Below are 19,427 nucleotides of genomic sequence, written 5' to 3'. Positions count from 1 at the left end.
GGGGGGTGGGGTACCATCCTAATGAACATCCTGATTGCCATTTGTGTAGGAATGCTCCTATTGGGAGTATGTGTTTGCTGTGGCATCCCCTGCATGAAAAGACTGATTAAAGACTTTATAGACATGTCCGTTTCTAAAACCTTATATCAAAGTGCTGAGTTTAAAGAACTATTAAAAAACTGAAATGCTTTCATAAGTTTAAACTAAATGACTCTCTTAACTGCAAATCCTGAGTAGAAAGAGGTTAGGAAAAGAAAAAAAAACTGTTTATGCTTATTTTAAAAGTAAAATAAAAGTATTAAAAGGGGGGAAATGTCAGAAAAATATGTATTAGTGTATGTATTAGTAATATGCTTAGTGCATTTAAGGCTTGAAAAGGGTTAACACATTTATTCTATTTCACACTGCATAAAATCTGTACGAATTACAGAAGCTTTCTAACCTTGTATTGTCATGAAATATGCGCAGCTATTGCTTATGCTTTGGAAATTTACAGGAAAGCAGATAAGTTCTGCTTGTGTCAGGAAAATAATGAATAGATGTATTAATGTTATGAGACTTAGACAAGGAGTTCCACTTGTGCTGTGAGAAAACACACAGCTGCAGAAGCTATAGATAATCAGAACAAAGACTACTTGAAAATATGAACTGCAATCAGCATTTGCCTGTGTCTAAGTTAGAAAAGTACCTTAAAATGTAACACATGTATTAGAACTACACAATAGAAGCTTGTAACGGGCTAAGGCCCACCAAGGCCAGGTTGTTTTTCTCAAAATGTTTTTCATAAATCCAGTCATGTCAGCAGAAAATCTGAGTAACATCTGCTGTAGAACAATATTGAAAGTTGCGTTTGATTACGTCAGCCATAGAAGGCAATGTCTTGTAGAACAGTATAAAAATAGCATATTTCCTGTTAGTAGTTAGGCAAAATCCTGTATTTGCATGTTTTTGTCTCCTTGCAGCAAGTTATTAAATGTGCCTTAACTGAACCTTACATGTATTGGTCTTTAAAGTTTTTTTCCTTTGACAAGATGCAAACATCTAAAAGCTCATTTTCCCTTTAGAACTGTCCATAAAGTGGTATCCTGTAAAACAGTAAATACAGAGCAAATACCATGCACACTGACAAGCTTAGAGCAGCTAGTTGCACAGTGAGTGGCAATACTGCAAAGAGTATTTTATAGCCTAGTCTGCCTCCACCCCCCTCCCAAAAAATCACCCTTAACAGCCTTCTGTCAACTCCCGTATGCCACACCCTTGTAGCTCACCAATTAGGAGACCGGACAACATGGATATGCAATTTCCTAATTTCTCTGCAGCCAGCCTGGTGGATATGGATATCTTGAAACAATGTAGCAATTATCTCATGACCACTGATGGCAGCAATCCTTAAAGTAAAGGATACAGTATACAAGAAATGTGCATACACAATGTCACTGGTGGCTAAACTCCTGCATAAAGCACACATCAGGTTGACAACATCACACACACAGCACTCCCCATATAAAGCACACAACACACAAACGACCAACATATGCTGAGCCATTTAACTGCAATCTTTCTAAACAAATAAAATCTCCTAGAACACCAGTCAGCAAAGACTAGCCTCAGCAAACTCAAAAGCAACACCTAACAACAAACTTACAGCCTGAATCAGTGGAGCCAAAAATACAAAGCCCATACAGAAAGCAAACATTTCCCAGGACATTAGTCATATGGGATTCCATTGTAAGACATACTGATGTCCCTCTAACCAGGATGAACAAGAAGATGTAGGTTAGTTGCCTATCAAGAGCCAGGATTTGCCAAATTATGCATGCACTCAAGTCAGTGCACACAGGTACCAATGTACTTAAACCTGTTAAAGATACTCACCATCCAACCTAACAACTTATTTATGGGGGAACTTTTAACTACCCTTCTACACACTGGGAATCCTATATGACCCCAAATCTGCAGTCACAGACATTCACAGACTTTGTAAATACACACACTCTTAACCAGTTAGTGTATATGCCCAGTATAGGTTCCAACAAACTGGACCTCGTACTCACAAATATGGAAGAGTATTGCAAACCCCCCCCAATGTCAAGTACTCTTTGGTAAGGTCTGACCACAAAGCTGTTTCAAAATCACAATCAACTCGGTAACCCCAGTAAACCCAATAATAGTTAGGAACTATTCCAAGGCAAACTACTTTTTATTAACCAATAGTTTGTCAAAATTCAATGCTCCTCTAAATCCAGAAAACACAGCAGCCTGTGCAAAAATTCACAGAAACTCTGTACAACCATGTCAACGACTGCATACAGGCAGCAGAATCTGCCAAATGTAAGCCTAAAACTATCTACAAAAAAAACACCCTGGTGGCATCCTATACTAAATAGGATAAGCAACAAAAAGAAATCATGGCTAAAATCAGGAAGTGCAACACTTACAAAGATAAGAACTCTCTTATCAATATAAACGGGCAGCTAAGAGGGATAATTAAGTCCAATTAATCCAATTCTAAAGTCAAGATAGCCTCCCATGCAAAATACAAGCATGAGGCCTTCTTCAGCTATGTCAGAGTTCTTAAAGGCAGCACACAGCCGTGTGCTGAACTGATGGTTAACGGTGCCACATTCACTGAGCCAGATGATACAGCAAATCTGCTGGCTGACCAATTCTGTTCCAATTTTAACCCCACATACCCCTAGGCACCTCTCAATAAATACTTTCAAATATAATCCCTCCAACTACAAATACACAGTATGTCCTGACTGCACTTGTAAGGCCAAGAACACAGCCTCGACAGACCCCCAACAGTATCCCGGGATGCTTCCCGAATAGTCTAAAACATGACCTATCAGGGCCACTGGAGTTACTATTTAACTACAGACTTACAACAGGCTTCGTGCCATGAGAATGGAGAGCTGCAACAGTTCTCTCTCTTCATAAGCCAGACCATCAACAGATCCTGGAAACTATAGACCCATTAATTTGACTAGTTTTGTATGCAAAGCCATGGAAATGATCAACAAACACATAGGAGACCTTCAGACAGGGGATCCATCCAAGTTTGGCTTCATCAAAGGAAGGTCATGCCTACTGAACCTGGCAGACTTCTTTGAGAAGGTCACCAAGGTAACAAAGGAAGGTAAAACAGTGTATACTGCCTACCTACACCTGGCTAAGACATTTGATGCAACATCTCACTCTGGCATTAAGAAACTTACAGAATTAGTCATAAACCCCTATATAACATGCTACACCACCAGCTGGCTCACAGATAAGACCCAGGAAGTTAGGATTAGTGAGACCACCTCCTCAAAAAGGCCATTCACCACCGAAGTCCCTCAAGGCTCTCTGCTAGGCCCACTCCTCTTTGGCAGCTATTTGTCAGACATCAAGGCTAACATCACAGGTCTCTGGCTGACCAAACATGCAGATGATAGCAAATTTGGAGCCGTCATAGAATCCACCACAAGACACTAACATCTTACAAGAAGGTCTAATCAGACAAATGACTAGTGTCAAAGCCATGGCTTAAAACTTAAAGCAAAGAAATGCATTATAGTATAGTTTGAGAAGTCGGTCATCCCAGAAAACTAAATCATCAATAAAACATCCGTAAGAGTTGACCCACTAGTCAGGGATCTGGAAACACATGCAGACAGTAATCTGGCCTTCAAGTAACATGCACCCAGGGTAATAAGGAAATCCTTCTATGTTGCTCAACTTACATGCAAGTGCATGGCATCTAGGCCCAGGGAAGTCATTGTACCACTACCCTCATCAGACCCATCGAGTATAATGCCCCTTTTGGTATGCACCTGACCAGACACATGTAGCAACTGGAACGTCTGTAAAGCTTCCTTACAAAAAGAATACAAGGCATATACAAACAATGTCCTATGCGGATCACCTCAAAGCCCATCTATACTCAGTCTCCTACAGATTGCTGAGAGGTGAGCTATGCCTAGCACACAAGGTATCCCTAGACCCCACTGTGATGAACCTTTCACATACCTGCAAAACAAACAGCATCAGAACTACTAGATCTAAAGGCCTACATTTTGCTTGCAACATAAATAGGACATGTTCAAACAGAAGGATATATATCTCACAGAACTCCCTTTCTCGGAACAGGTTCTCTATCCATGTGAAAAAGTCCCTCCCTTAAGTTACTTATTTAATTGTAACTTTGGCCACTGGATGGGAAATTGAAAATTCACCCCCAGTCTGACACCCACGTCTCTGATGGACAGGCACAGTCAGTAAATCATGATGTAGCAAGCAATCACCCCTATATAAACATCTAAAATATATAACTTGTGGGACATACTTCGGTTGCTAGGCTTACAAAGGCCCTAGTGGTCATTAGCCTAGTATAAACCTAGGACTATGAAAGAGAGAGGTGGTACAATTAGGAACAAAAAAAGGATAGAAACAACACAGCAGGCAGCGGGTATTTAAATTTTAGGGAAAAGAGAAGACTGGTACAGGATAATCAACAAACCTTATCAATAAATCCCAAAGCGGTTTCAAAGACCATAAACAAAACACAGTTTTCCTCATTCTTTAACTGTGAAAGAAAGCCATATAGAAAAATTACACAGTATAACAATATCATATAGCATAACTTGTTACTGCAGCTTTTAGAGAAACGCTACAAACCTGTTGATACAGGGTACCAACATTTACATCAATGTCAACTACAAACCACTGATTAAAAAGAAAATTTGATGATTCAAACATTTATAAATCTACAGGATAATAAAGACTAAGTATTTTACACAATGTATTAAAACTGTGAAGCTAGACCAACTTTTCTTAAATAAAAATTACTTACATCTCTCATTATTTTAACTGCCTCTTTTACTCTTCCTAGCTTTCTTGCACACATTGCCAATCTTCGTTTAACGTAAACCAATACATTTGTATCCCTTCCTGTAAGGAGAGAGGGAAAGAGAGACGGGACAAAAAAGTATCACAAATACATAAAACATAATTAATATTTGTTATCCTTATACTCAGCTGATCCAACACAGGCATTTTTCAGTCAAGACCTGGGCCAACATCACAATCAGTACAGCAGATACATACAGAGCAGAGAAGGCAAGAAAAAGTCACTACAATATATTAAAATATAATTAATACAGTTTTAATACATACATAACCAAAGGGCAGTGTGAATTACAATACAAGGTCAGTACAGTTTTGTACCTACCATAAATGTAGATGTTCGAGTTCAGTGCACACCTTCACCAAACACTATCACTTACCTCTATATTCTAAGACTAGAGCTGGTTTTGCCACTGCAGTTTTGCAGGGCCTACTACCTTCTTCTAACCCTGTTTAATTCCACCACCCATCCTTAGCTTTGGGATTCAACCCAAGTGTGATGACTGCAGCAGGGTAACACGATGAACATAGTACAGTTTTGTATCTACCATAAATGTAGATGTTCGAGTGTTCACCCTGCTGCAGTCCAAGTTACCCTCCCTCCATCCCCTCTGAACTAGCTGAACTTATCTATACCACTCTATCCTATACAACCTCTGTGGTGTATTTGCCTGTGCCTGAAGGTACTGTTTTATTTTTATATATATATATATATATATATATATATATATATATACATACATACATATATATATATATATATATATATATATATATATATATATATATTGCCTACCAATTGGGGGCACCTGACATCTGGGGCAAGAAAAACTGAAGAAAATGGCGTCGGATGCCTCTTATATACCCCTGGCGCACTGACATCAGGGAAGAATCGACAGCAACCGACGCCGGACCAAGACTTTGGAACTCAGGCCGACTGCGGGACCACCTGACGGCAGGATAACCCAAGTGTGATGCCTGCAGCAGGGTAACACGATGTGCATCTGGCATCAGACACAAGCAGGCAAAGAGTCAGTACTACTTTAAAGAGCTATGACAAAGCAACAGCAATAAACAAAGCTAAATTATCAAAAAATTAAAGATGCACAATGATTGCACAAGAGGCATACACAGACATAGAGATGATGGTGACTAATAGATGTCTTAACAAAAAGGTCATTACACACAGGATAGAACTACAACTCACCAATACAAAATAAAATAACACAAGGTGAATGGCAACCCAACCAGGGAGGAACTTGAGAATCCACAATTAAAAAGTTCAGAAGGGTGGACATCTCTAAGCAAGACGCTACAGAGCCGGAGAGGAGGGCTCCTTCTCCTGAATCACTGTTTTAGCACCATATTACTACTTGTCCATCTTTTGTGTTACTTCTGCTTACTTCTTTGCATTTTCAGACAGAAAATCAGTATATGGTTAGGCTCACTCTAACAGCACAACTGAAAGTGCAAGAATTTTTAACTGATTATCTCAAAGTCATAAAAAGCATAAGCATGGATGCTATACAAGTCAAAGGTCTATATTAAATTGTCACCCGCTTAGGTTGTCAAATACCTAAACGTCAACAACTTAAAATCATGAACGGCAGTTTCCACACAGGGAAACAAGTTGTTAGGCCGTTATGGGGATTTTGCCCTGTGTACAGCAGAGTGATCTCGGAGGTGGTAGATTTAGTTGTGGGTGGGGGAGCCCTCCCATTTGATTTATGTTTAAAAAATTTTTTTTTTTACTTTGGCCAGTGCCTTTTTTTGCCTGTGTGGATTTTAAGTTGTCAATGTTTAAGCGTTCGACAATCCAAGTGGTCGATGATGTAATATAGCCCACAAGTCAAGCCTAGTTTCTCCCACATTTAAGTTCAGTGTTGTTAGGTAGGGCACAGCACTGTCTCACAAAAAAAAAAGAAGTTATGTACTTCACCATAATGTTCCATCTGAGTAGGTAACTTCATTTGTCAGCAACCTGTGGGTATTGTATCTGACCCGGCAGCTTTCCAAGCTAGAGATCCAAGCTCCAAGCTCCTACCCCTTACCCATAATACCCTGCTACATCCCTCAAGTCCTCAGATCGAGTTTGCCCAATTATCAGACAGCACCAAAACAAGCAAAACCTGAACATCCTAACCTGATACCTACCACGAGTGAATCACTTAATTATTCAGGTAACTAACTACAGGTTAGGGGGACGGAGGGTGGGGTCGGTTGCTGACAAATAAAGTTACCTACTCAGATGGAACATTATGGTGAGTACATAACTTCTTTATCTGAACTAGTTAATTTGATCAGCAACCTGTGGGACAGAGTCCTCAGCTACCAAAAAACTTGGGAGGTCCTCAAGGAAGAATATTCCAGAGCACTGCAGAGCCAAAGGCTGCCCTCCCTCTGGATATCAGATCTAATTTATAATGAGAAATAAAGGTATGAGTGGAAGCCCAAGTAGCCTCAGAACAAATGTCATCCAAGGGTACCCTTGACTAAAAGGCAGCAGAGGTAGCCATAGAACGTGTAGAATGAGCACGAACCCCCATGGGCTCAGGCTGACCAGAAATTTTGTGAGTGAGTAAAATGCAGTGAGATATCCACCTAGCTAGAGTCACCTTCATTACTGGTTTACCCAAGGATGGCTTAGCAAAGGAAACAAAGAGCTGCTCCGACTTACGAGAGGCAGCTGTTCTGTGCAAATAAAAGCACAACTGTCTATGCACATCTAATGAATGGAATCTGTACTCTCCTTTGTTCTGGTAGTTGGGGAAGAAAACAGGCAGATTACTGGATTGGTTGATGTTTGCCTTGGAATCCACTTTAGGTAAAAAGGAGGGATTAGTCCTGAGGGATACTCTGTCCTTATGGAAGACAAGATACGGAGGTTTAGTACAAAAGGGCCTGAAGCTCCGATACCCTTCTAGCTAAGGTAATAGAATCAAGAAGGCAGTTTTCCAAGACAAATACTTTAAGTCAACCGAAGCTGCAGGCTCAAAGGGGGGGGGGGGCAGTAAGAGCCTGGAGGACTAAGGTTAGATCCCACGGAGGAACCGCATTCTTGACAGGAGGTCTTAAAAGAAAGGTGCCCTTCATGAAGGTCTTACAGATCTTAGAGGAAGCTAAGGGACCAAGATAGTCTCCGATGTGGAAGTGGGAAATGGCTGCCATTTGAACCTTCACAGTTGAAGAACTGGCCCCCTGATGAAAAATGTGGGATAAGAACTCAAGTACTGCTGGAATGGGAGCCGTAAAGGTGTCCAAATTCCTTTGCCCGGCACAGACAGAAAAAAGTTTCCATTTACTGTTGTAGACTTTCCTGGTAGAAGGCTTATGTGCCGCCACCAGAATGGATTTAACTGCGGACGAGATGCCGGGAGTCCTAGCCACTAATGGAACTGGATCAACCAAGCGGAAAGCTTGAGGTCGTCCAGGTTCAGAGATTTCAATCCCGAAGGATGAGAAATCAGATCTGGAATGGGATCTAAGATCGAAGGAGGAGCTATGAGATGAGACCGCAGGTATGGGAACCAAGTTTGACGAGGCCAGAATGGGGCTATGAGGATAACCTTGCTCCCCCAACAGACGAGCTTTCTGCAAGAATTTTGTCATTAACGGGAGAGGAGGATAAGCATAAAGAAGACCGGATGGCCAAGCATGAACTAGAGCGTAAGGAGAATAAAACAAAATACGGAGCAAACACCTTCTGAAAAAGCAGCAATCGATAATAAAAGGAAAAGTTCAATACTCAGAAGGTGAACCAAGGCATCAGCAGCGATAATACAAGTAGTCGGTGCAGATAAAAACCACACAGTTCTCTTCACATATAGTCTCTCCACCAATAAACCACTTGCAAGGCGAAACAGCTTTCGTAAAAAGGCAGTTTTATTGAGTAAGCGCTTTCACCAACACGGCTTCTTCAGACTCAAATACAAATGACTGAAGCACACATAATATACTGTTAAAACCAGTAAAAAAGCGGGAAACAACTCAATTAAGCAATTAGTGCAATAACAATCAATTGAATTAAAAACTTCACTTTATACACAGGGTACTAAAGCGTAGATCTCCCCCGGTGGAGGGATTAGAGCGAAAAACTCGTGCACTTTGCGTTCGAAGGCGATGCGAATAGATCGCAGCAAGGTTGACCCCATTTGAGGAAGATCTGTTTCGCTACCAAGGGGTTGAGAGACCACTCATAAGGTGAGAGGATAGTTCGACTCAGCTTGTCCCCTAAAATGTTGGACCGAACCGGAATGTGCGTTGCTAGCAGAAAACGATTGGTGGATATTGCCCACTCCCAAACTCACCCCCTTTGCCGAGAGGCCATGAAAGACCTGGTTCCCCCCTGTTTGTTGATGTACCAGACCACTGACATGTCTGTCTGAATTGCAATAGTCCCTAGAGGAAGAAGGGCATGGAGAGCTTGCAACACTAGAAGCACTGCCCTCATCTCCAGAACACTGATATGCAGAATGGTCTCTGTGGGAGTCCACATGCCTTGGCCGGCTCTGCCCATGTAATGCCCCCCCACCCTAGGCGAGAAGTGTCCGTGGTTACCGTGGCATGGCGTAGAGGCATCAAAAAGGGTCACCCTTCACGAAGCTCTCGGGAGCCACCAAAGCAGAGATTCCCTGCAAACCCTGCTGAGGGGAATCGGGGAGTACAACGGATGTTGAAGGATGGACCACTGGACCTGCAAGGTCCACTGAAGAACCCTCATATTCAAGCAGGCTAGGGGTGAAAGGTTGACAGCCGCCGCCATAGACCCTAGAGCCCTCAGGACTAATTCCGCTGGTAGGGCCGGAGACTGTAGAAGGGCTAAGACATGGAGAGTTAGGTTGCGGAGTCTGTCCGACATCAAGGAGGCCTTGGACTGAAGCATGTCTATTCTGGCCCCTATGAAGTCCAGGACCTGAGCAGGCTGAAGGGACGATTTTTTGTAATTTACAGTGATCCCCAACTGGTGGGCCAAACGAATGAAGTAATCCCTGGCCGAGCACAGTAGATGCCTGGTGGGAGCGGCGAGGAGCCAGTCGTTCAGGTAAGGAAAGACCTGTATTCCCTGAAGCCTCAAGTGGGCCACTACAACTGCCATGACCTTGGTGAACACCCTGGGGGCTGTGGTGAGGCCGAAAGGGAGGACCCTGAACTGATAATGACTGGCCCCCAACCGAAAGCGGAGAAACCTCTTGGATCGCCTCTTCATTAGATTCTTGAGGTCTATGGAGCACATCCAGTCGTTCTCCTGCAGAAGGGGGAGAATAGACTGAATGGTGACCATCCAGAATTTCTCCTTGGCAATGGACAGGTTCAATGTAGACAGGTCGAGAATTGGCCTCAAGTCCCCCGTCTTTTTTGGCACCAAAAAGAACCTGGAGTAATTGCCTGATCCGGACTGGCCTGGGGGGACGCGGTGGATGGCTCTTTTTCTTAGCAGCTTTTTTACCTCTAAAGCTGCCGCCTCCCTCTGATTGGGTGGGACATCGTGGAGGCGCCCCAACTGAGGGGGAGGGTTCAGGAAGGGAATAGAGTAACCTCTGGATATTATTTGGAGCACCCAGCGATCTGTCGTGATGGACTCCCAATGTGCTAGGTGTTCTGAAAAACACCCCGCCGACTGCCTCCAGAGAGGAGCAGTCGGGCAACCCCTCAGGGTTGCTGCGCGGGTCAGTTGGAAAAGGGTTCCTTCGACCTGAAATTCTTCGGCCCCCCTCTGCCTCTGGGCCGGCGTCCGACTTGTCCTCCCCCCTGCCTCTGAAGGACGAAGGGTCTGGAGCAAAACGGGATTGTTGAGATTTCCGGAACCACATCTTCTTTTGCCCTCTCTGGTTTCTGGAAAAGGACCTTTGAGGAGCCGAGAAGCGGATTCCAACGGCAGACATCTTCCCGTCTTTCTCGCTCTGGAGTAGCGTATCACAGATGGTCTTGCCAAACAAAGCAGAACCATCAAAGGGAGCGTTCGCGAAGGACGCCTTGAAGGGTTCCACAAAATAGCAAAGATGGAGCCAGGCATGACGCCACAAGGTGATGCCTGCTCCACTGGCTCTAGCCACCCCCTCTGTGGCATGGGAGAGAAGCCGCATAGAAGTGTTGGATACAGACTTTAGAGTGGCCATTCATGCCGAGAAGGTTCTTTTGTCCTCGGCCGACATGGACTCTGGGGGTGACCCAGCGTACTCTGATTAGATCCCGCTGAAGGCGAATCACGTGTGCCAAGTAGTTCAGCGCCCTTACGGAGAAGGTGGCTGAAGCAAACATCCACTTTCCAATGCCATATATCGTCCAAGACTCCTTGTCGGGAGGATGTACAGAGGAACTATCCTGAGCCAGTTACTTCTTGGTGGCAGCCCCCACCACCATGGCATCTACTGGGGAACCTTTGCTCCATGCCGTCCTGTCTGTCGGGGGACTAAGGATTTTATCTGGTCTCCCGGGGAACGGCTCTACAGTGTCCGGCTCCTTCCACGCCCTGGTAGCTATATGATCTACCAGGGGGTCGGCCGGAGGGGACACCCAAGAGGTAGATGGGCCTGCATCAAATGCCTCCAGAAACACAGACTTATCCGAGGAAGGTTTTTGGGCTGACTACCCCCCTCTAATGCGCAGCATCTCCATGATGCGTCTCCAAAGGAGATGTCTTCGGGGGGTGACCTGGGGGAACCTTCCCCTTCCTCCAAGTCCGTGTCTTCCATGAGGGACTCGAGGGAGTCCAAGTGCCTCCTTTTACACTTTAGTTTGTGAGGAGCCTCTTCGGGGGGGCTGTCCGAGGAGGGCTCACCAACCAGGTCCTGTTCCTCTAGGGGAATCATCTGAGACATAGACGCAGGCTGTCCCTGGGGCCAGATGATGGAAGACAGGCCCGTCTGCGAGGGAATGGCGGGTGGATCCGTAGCATGAGCCTGGGACCTCGAATCCCTCGAGAGAACCTTCTCCACAATGAAGGCCGAAGGTGAACAGCTCTCCCTAGGATCCGAGAGCAGCCACCTCAGATCCGACGTGTGGATTGGCGCCGGAGCCGAAGCAATCGGACCCGAAAGAGAAGTGTGCTCTGACCGCATTGGAGCCAAAGACACACTCACCCCTCCGGATCTGAGGCTCGGCTCACGGCCCCGAGAGCTCAGATCCGAAAAAGGACTAGACATACTCGAGGGTACAGCCGGAGTCGAAGTAGCGATTACTATCGGTGCCGACCCCCCCGGCTCAGATACTACTCGGATCCGATGGCTCCGAAATCCGATAATGGATCGGAGAAGGAGCAATGGGGGCAAAGAAAGGGGCCGAGCTCCTCCATGGATGGGGGTGAGGCAAGATCACTCCCATCTGCATCTGGGCCTGGAGGAAGCGACGCATTATCCGATCAATGTCCGTGTCCGAAAGGCTCCTCATTGATCTAGAAGCCACCGAGGCTGGTCGGGAACTGCCTCGACGACCTCGAAGGTGACAGGGTCTCCTCCTCCGGCTCCGGAGAGAAACTTGGAGAACAGAGCCGAGAGGGGAAGACCCGGAGACCTTCAAGGGAGAAAGGAGCTGCTTAGCCGGCAGGACCAGGGGGCAGAATCAGCCCGCCGCTTGTGGCTCCTATGCCTCTCCCTGTCTCTTTCCCTCTCTCTCTCGCCTATCTTTCTTTCTGGAGTCCCTCTCTCCCTGGGACAACAGTGGAAGTTTGAGTCCTGGCCAGGGGAGCAGAAACAGTTGGCTGAACAGCCACAGCTGCGGCTGGTGCCACTGAGGGAGAGGAGGAAGAAGCAGAATCTGCGGGCAAAAGGCCTGCAAGGATTAACTTGGTCCTCCTGTCCCTCAAAGCCTGGGGGTTGAAGGCGGCACAGATCTGGCAGCCTGATGATAAATGAGCCACCCCCAGGCAAATAACGCACTGAGTGTGGCCATCGGCTGGGGACAGCTTATGGCCACACTCAGAGCATTTAGAAAATATGGCCTTAGGGCCTTCGGACAGGACAACTCACACACACACACCCTCACACACAGATAAGGGGAAGGGAAAGGTTAAGACTAACTGACTACTAAAACAATTTAAGCTAAATAAACTAAGGGTCAATTAATACACACACACAATTTTTTGAGAAAAAAAAACAGAGCAAAAAACTCTATTAAACCACTCACAAAACCGCCAGGAGCTCATCACTCGTGCTTCAAGAAGCCATGGCAAACGAGATCTGAGGACTGGAGGGAGGTAGCAGGGTATTATGGGTAAGGGGAGGAGCTTGGAGCTCGGATCTCTAGCTTGGAAAGCTGCCACCTCGGATCCGGGTCGGATCCCATACCCACAGGTTGCTGATCAAATGAAGTTAACTACTTCAGATTAAGTGTTGTAAACACAGAACCAGTCAGAATAACTTCACCCGAGTATTATCCGTACAGATTCCATATGCTGAGAAAGTCAGACTGTACTAGTATTGACATCAAATCCAGAAATGAAAAAAAAAAAAAAAAAAATCAGTGGGTAGACATAATACTAAATTTGTAATACCATATGATTCAATCAGGAAAAGGCAGGTAAATCAACTCCTTTAAAGTAGAAAATAAAGTCATATAGCAATGCAGCAAATGTATCAAAAAACAAAGTTAACAGCAAAAAAAAATATATATATATATATATATATATATATATATATATATACATACACACACACACATATATATATATATATATATATATATATATATATATATATAAATATATATATATATATATATATATATTTTACCCAGAATGATACCACAGTACAAGGACAAAATGATTGACTTCAACAATTGGCTAAGCTTCTGGCGTCATTCTAAGGGGATCCAGTATCTGTCTACCTGGGATGACATGATCGACACACCATGATGCTTTGCCAGAGATGGCCTGCACCTGTTGCCCTTGGGATTCCGGATACTGGTTAAGGCTCTTGCCACCCCAACAGTGCCTTTTTTTAGTCAAGATTCAAATGACAAATTCACCACCGTAACAGGTACAAGCAAGCAAAATCCTGAGTGTAATGCTACTTAATGCTCAAAGTCTAAACCTCAAAATGCACTCACTCGAGGCACTCAAAGTGGAGAACATAGACATCTGGCAGTGACAGAGACCCGATTCAAGGCTCCAGAGAGTACCCTGCATTACCAGGCTATAATTCATACCACACTTTTCGGCCACCTAACCTGGACCGAAGCACTAAAGGCGGAGGCGTGTCCATATTCATTAAGGATATCCACACCTCCAGGCTAGTTGCTCAGCATAATGCATCCGAGATTATCCAAGTACAGCTAACTTTGGGCAAGACTGCAATCCAAATTGTAGCTTGCTAAAGATCCCCCACCATGCCCCAGGATTCCCACTCTTCATTTCTTGATACACTGGAAAATATTAGGGTACACCCTAATAATGGGTGATTTTTTAAACTACCCCACCATTAACTGGGAAGACTACTCATGTATTAACTCTTGTGCTCAACGTTTTCTGGAATGCATAAATTCCAACGTCTTGGATCAACTTATCCACACCCCCACCAGAGGCAGCAATATCCTGGACCTGGTCATTACCAACATGGGCATCCAGTGTTCCACACCAGAGGTCAATTCCTCGTTGGTCAGATTACACCACAAGCAAATCACCCTAGACATCCCCATCCCACCCCCATTAGGGAAACCATCATAAAAAAATTTCTCCAAAGCCAACTTCACGCTTATTTAGACAGAAGTGGCAAACTTCACGACACCCATGCTGACGGACAACAGAGGTACAACTGCTGAATTCTATACAATTGCACTTTATAAGCACTTACACAAGTGCATGGATTGTGCAATCCCTAACAGAACCAAGATGCTATCCTCCAAAAAAGGAAGCTAATCCGGTGGTCCCCTGCCATAAACAAACTCTACAACAGAAAAACTGTTGCAAAAAAGAGTAAAATCCCATTACTGGAGGAACTCCGTGGCCAGCCTCAGTAAGAAGCTTAGATCCCTCAAAATCCTCCAAAGCTAGTTATGACAACAAAATTGCCACTGATTCTAAAGACAACCACAAAGCATTCTATAGCTATGTCACGAATCTCAATGGCAACACTCAGATCTGCTCCGAGTTACAGCACAATGGCACTAAATATACAAAACCAACTGATATTGCCAACGTCCTGGCAGATAGGTCCAGTGCTAACTTTACCCCTCTCTCATCCCCTGAAGGGCCCATCTCTATACTGGAAGAATGCAAAGTTCTTGTAATCACAGCTGCACAGGTAAAAAAAAAAAAAAACAACACTCTCCAAAGCCAAGAACACAGCATCCATGGGACCTGACAACATCCCAGGCTGCGTTCTACATGAACTACAGAACGAACTGGCACCCCACCTAAGTACCATGTTCAGTCATAGCCTCACCTCAGGCTTTGTGCCCACTGAATGGTGCACAGCAACGGTTATCTCACTCCACAAAGAGGGAGCCACCACGGACCCCGGGAACTACTGCCCCATTAGCCTGACGAGCCTGGTCTGCAAGGCTGTGGAACGATCATGGAACTTATAAACAATGACATTGGTAATATCCAAACTCTGTACCCTACCCAGTTCGGGTTTGTAAAAGGCAGATCATGTCTCCTAAACCTGATAGACATCTTTGAAGTGGTCACCAAAGCCATAGATGAGGGTAAGGTGGTTCCACACAGCCTATCTAGATCTCACCAAGGCTTTCGACACCATCCCCCACTCTGGAATTACAGATAAACTCACCAAGCTAGGTATAAATCCCTATGTCACAAGATGGGTTGTCAACTGGCTCACTGACGGAACCCACACTGTGAAAGTAGCAGACTATAAATCCAACTTCAGAACAGTGACAAGTGGAGTACCAAAGGGTTCAGTCCTAGGTCCTCTCCTGTTTGGTATCTACTTCTCTGAAGTACAGGCTAACACAGAAGGTCTTTGGCTAACAAAGTTTGCAGATGACTGCAAACTAGGAGCCATAATCAAAACTCCTAACGATGTGGACATCCTACAAAAGGGCTTCACTGAGGCAGATGCCTGGTGTCAAAGCCATGAACTCAAGCTCAGTGCCAAAAAGTGCAGTCATCCCTTTTGGTAAAAATTCTGTACCCATGAACTACCACATAGGCAGTAGTCTACTTAACACCATAAGTGTTATAAGAGACCTTGGGACACAGGTGGACAGTAGTCTCTCCTTTGATAATCACATCACCACAGTAGTCAGGAAATCCTTCTACATGTCACACCATCACAAAAGGTTTCTCATCTCCTCTACTCATCACTAATTAGATCCATTATAGAGTACAATGCCCCTTTTGGTATGTACCTCACAAGACATCTACAACTGGAAAGGCCACAGAAATACCTCACAAAGAGGATCACTGGCCTCAAACAGATGCCCTATGCAGACAGTCTCAAAAAACTCCAGCTTTACTCTCTTGTATATCACCTTCTCAGAGGCGATCTCTGCTTAATATACAAAGCTATATCAATCCCAGAGCTATTGGACATGCTCCACTTACAGAAATCCCAATCCCTCCGAGCTACACGCTCTAGGGGCCTAAACCTTGTCACCACAATAAACAGGACATGCTGGAGGGATAGATTCCTGTCCCAGAGACTTCACATACACTGGAACAAACTACCTATCTATATCAAACAAAGCTCCTCATTAGCACTCCAAGAAAAATCTTGATTGGATGGGAGATAGGAAATTCACCCTGGGGATCACTTCTGTGGCTCTGCTTGACAGGGTCACAGGAAGATAATTTTCTTGGGTGGCAAAAGCCAGAGTACTGTTTGGCTGGGCTTATATAGGCCCTAGGGCCAGTAGCCTAGTACCTACCTATGAAATTATATGGTAGTGAGTACCACAGGGAACTTTTGACCATGTTTGATCGATGGGGCTTTGAATTGATGAAATTACTTATTTTATTTAACGAACAGGTTAATGGTTGAAACAGATATTAATAACCAAATTTAACAAGGCCTGTTTACTATGGATGAACGCAGGGATAGGTTCAACCAGATTTGTGATGAAGTTGACAAGTTTTGTGAGGTTTCAAAAAATCTAAAAAATAATAAACTTGAGAGGGACAGAAAATAATGTGTTTAATGAAGTTTATCCTTTGTATAAATTAAGATCTAAAGGAGAATGTTGTAATGGAGAATTTCAGAGAGAATTAAAATAATGGAGACGCCTATACTTCTGTTTGTAGTAACAATAATGAAGAAACAAGTTTCAACACAAACCTGGATGACCCTTTAGAGTTCCACAGCTAGGCAATCCAGCAGATTAATGTAGAGGGGAACAACATAAAGGAGAAACCTCTCAAAACTTAAAGAAAGGAAGAAGGGGCAGGGAAAGGGGAAAGGAAATAGTCAAACAGATTTCCTTTGTCAGCCCGATTACACAAGAGGGTATTATATTTAAGCTGGTGCAGCAGTAGCATTGTCGCCTCACAGCAAGAGGTTCTCCCATTCGATTCTCGGCTGGAGTGCCTTCTGTGTGGAGTCTGCATGTCCTCCCTGCGGTAGAGTGGCGTTCGAAAGACATGCGTGAATGGGCGTGCCTTCGTTGAAGGTTGGGCATCGAGCTGGCACCTCGGCACCGTAAAAATCTACTGCTAATCATTAGCGGACAGGAGTTCCGATGTGGCGACCCCTAACCGGGAAAAGCCGAAAGAAGAACACACACACACACACACACACATATATATATATATATATATATATATATATATAGATATAGATATAGATATATAGATATATATATATATCTATATATATAAAATGTATATATGGGTCTACTTCACTACATCGAAATACCAGATCATCGAATTTTAATTAATCGAAACCCCACTATATCGACAACACAGAGTCCTGTTTCATCTAGTCTACTCTTCCAGGCATTCCCAGGATTGTGAAAATAAACAGGTACTACTGAAAAAGATACAACTATTCTTACAGTTTTTAGTACCATTGCTATAGCACTCAGTTATGGATAATTGCTCTGCAGTTATAAGAGCAGTTCCTGCATTGCAAAACAGTATGTAAGAAAAACTTTATTGCTATTGAACATTATTAATTGAGATCAAGATAAGAGTGGGGATTGGGAAATCTACCCTTACCCCACTGCAGTGTGATCTTGGAGTTAAGGAGGTACTCTGACTGCAGCATCCTGTAGGATTTGGATAGTAGATTCAATGAAACGGGACTCGATTTGCATTATCAATATAATGAGGTTTCATTTAACTGGACTCGAATTAAAATCTGTGTGTTATTTTATTTTTTTATTTTATTTTACTTTTGCTGACCGGGATAGTCCGACTGGATATATGTCCATTTTCAGCGGAGGCCCGGGGAGAAACGCTCCAGATAACACAGACAGAACATAACAGATATGAGTCAAACATACTTACAAAGCCATTTAGTAGGTACTCACAATATACAGTGTGTAATAGTATACAAAAACAACAGGTTGCAACAAGCTATTATGAGCAAGAGATGCATACAATATTAATTTAAATAAGGTATTAAATAAGTAGTGATTAATCAGGGTTAGTACAGGGACAAAGCCAGTGCTCTTTAAAATACTGTTTGAGGCCTTTTTTGAAGAGACATAAAGAAGGTTTGAGGGTAAAGTTAGATGGAAGTGAATTCCAAGTTTTATCAACGACGTTGGCAAACAGGGAGTCACCAGCTAAGTTAATGGCTTTGTGGGTTTGGACCAGTAGTTAACTGGATGATCGTAGTTTACTGGATGATCGTAGTTTCCTTGAATTACTGTATGACTTGATGATATTTTTGAGTGCCAGAGTATTTTCAGGGTGGTACAGAATTGTGTGTGCTACTATAAGATGACTGAACAGAGGTAGGCTAGGTAGTTCTAGCCACCCGAGAAGACTGAGGTTTTGACAGTGATGTGTCCTATATGTTGAGCCTATGGCAAATCTGGCAATATGGTTTAACAGCGAGAGAGCTTACTAAGTTCAGTTTTGCTCAAATTGGAGAGTATGGAGAGGCATATAGAAGGGTAGAGAGTAGGTGCGAGTGGAAGATTGCAATCTTAGCTAATGGAGTTAGAAAAAAAGTTTGCTTCTATATAATGAGCAAAGCTTCTTATTAATGTTTTTTATAGTTTTATTGATATGCAGATCAAATTTGAGATTACTGTCCGCTATTACTCCTAAAAGTTTAGTATGGTCATCTGGAGAGAGAGAGAGAGAGGTACCGTTGTTGGATGTTATGGAGAAGGAAAATGGGGTGGATCTACTGGTGGGGGTAAGGAGGAGCAGTTTAGTTTTGCTGGGATTTAACAACAGACTATGATTAGAGAGCTAATTTTCAACTGTGTTAAATGTGTTTTGTGTTCGGTTTGCAGGTCTAAAGGGGAGGAGGCCGTACAGATCAGGGTAGAATCGTCTGCATATTGAATGCAGGTTGCATCAGGGATGGCAGTATGAAGATAGTTGATCAAGACAGAAATAGAGGACCTAGAATACAGCCCTGAGGGACACCAAGTGTGAGAGGCAGCAGGGTAGACAGTTTGCCCTGCCATAA

The 19,427-nt window shown here is 43.7% G+C and overlaps 1 protein-coding gene across 1 annotated transcript in view; it reads right to left on the bottom strand.

Annotated features, from left to right (window-relative positions):
- Positions 1-4,492: 4,492 nt before the first annotated feature.
- Positions 4,493-19,427, bottom strand: part of LOC122805959 (suppressor of tumorigenicity 7 protein homolog) — a 538,611-nt gene continuing 523,676 nt past the window's right edge. Inside the window, exons 8-10 of the mRNA XM_044076199.1 lie at positions 4,835-4,932; positions 4,660-4,707; positions 4,493-4,567 (exon numbers count right to left, since the gene is read on the bottom strand). Of these exons, the coding sequence (XP_043932134.1) occupies positions 4,493-4,567; positions 4,660-4,707; positions 4,835-4,932 (221 nt within the window). The remainder of the gene's footprint in view (positions 4,568-4,659; positions 4,708-4,834; positions 4,933-19,427) is intronic.

This window comes from Protopterus annectens, chromosome 7.part0 (genome assembly GCF_019279795.1).
Source record: "Protopterus annectens isolate FY-2018-M chromosome 7.part0, PAN1.0, whole genome shotgun sequence".
NCBI lineage: Eukaryota > Metazoa > Chordata > Ceratodontiformes > Protopteridae > Protopterus > Protopterus annectens.
The sequence above is the reverse complement of the archived record's forward strand: the minus strand, read 5'-3'. Positions and strand labels throughout refer to the sequence as shown.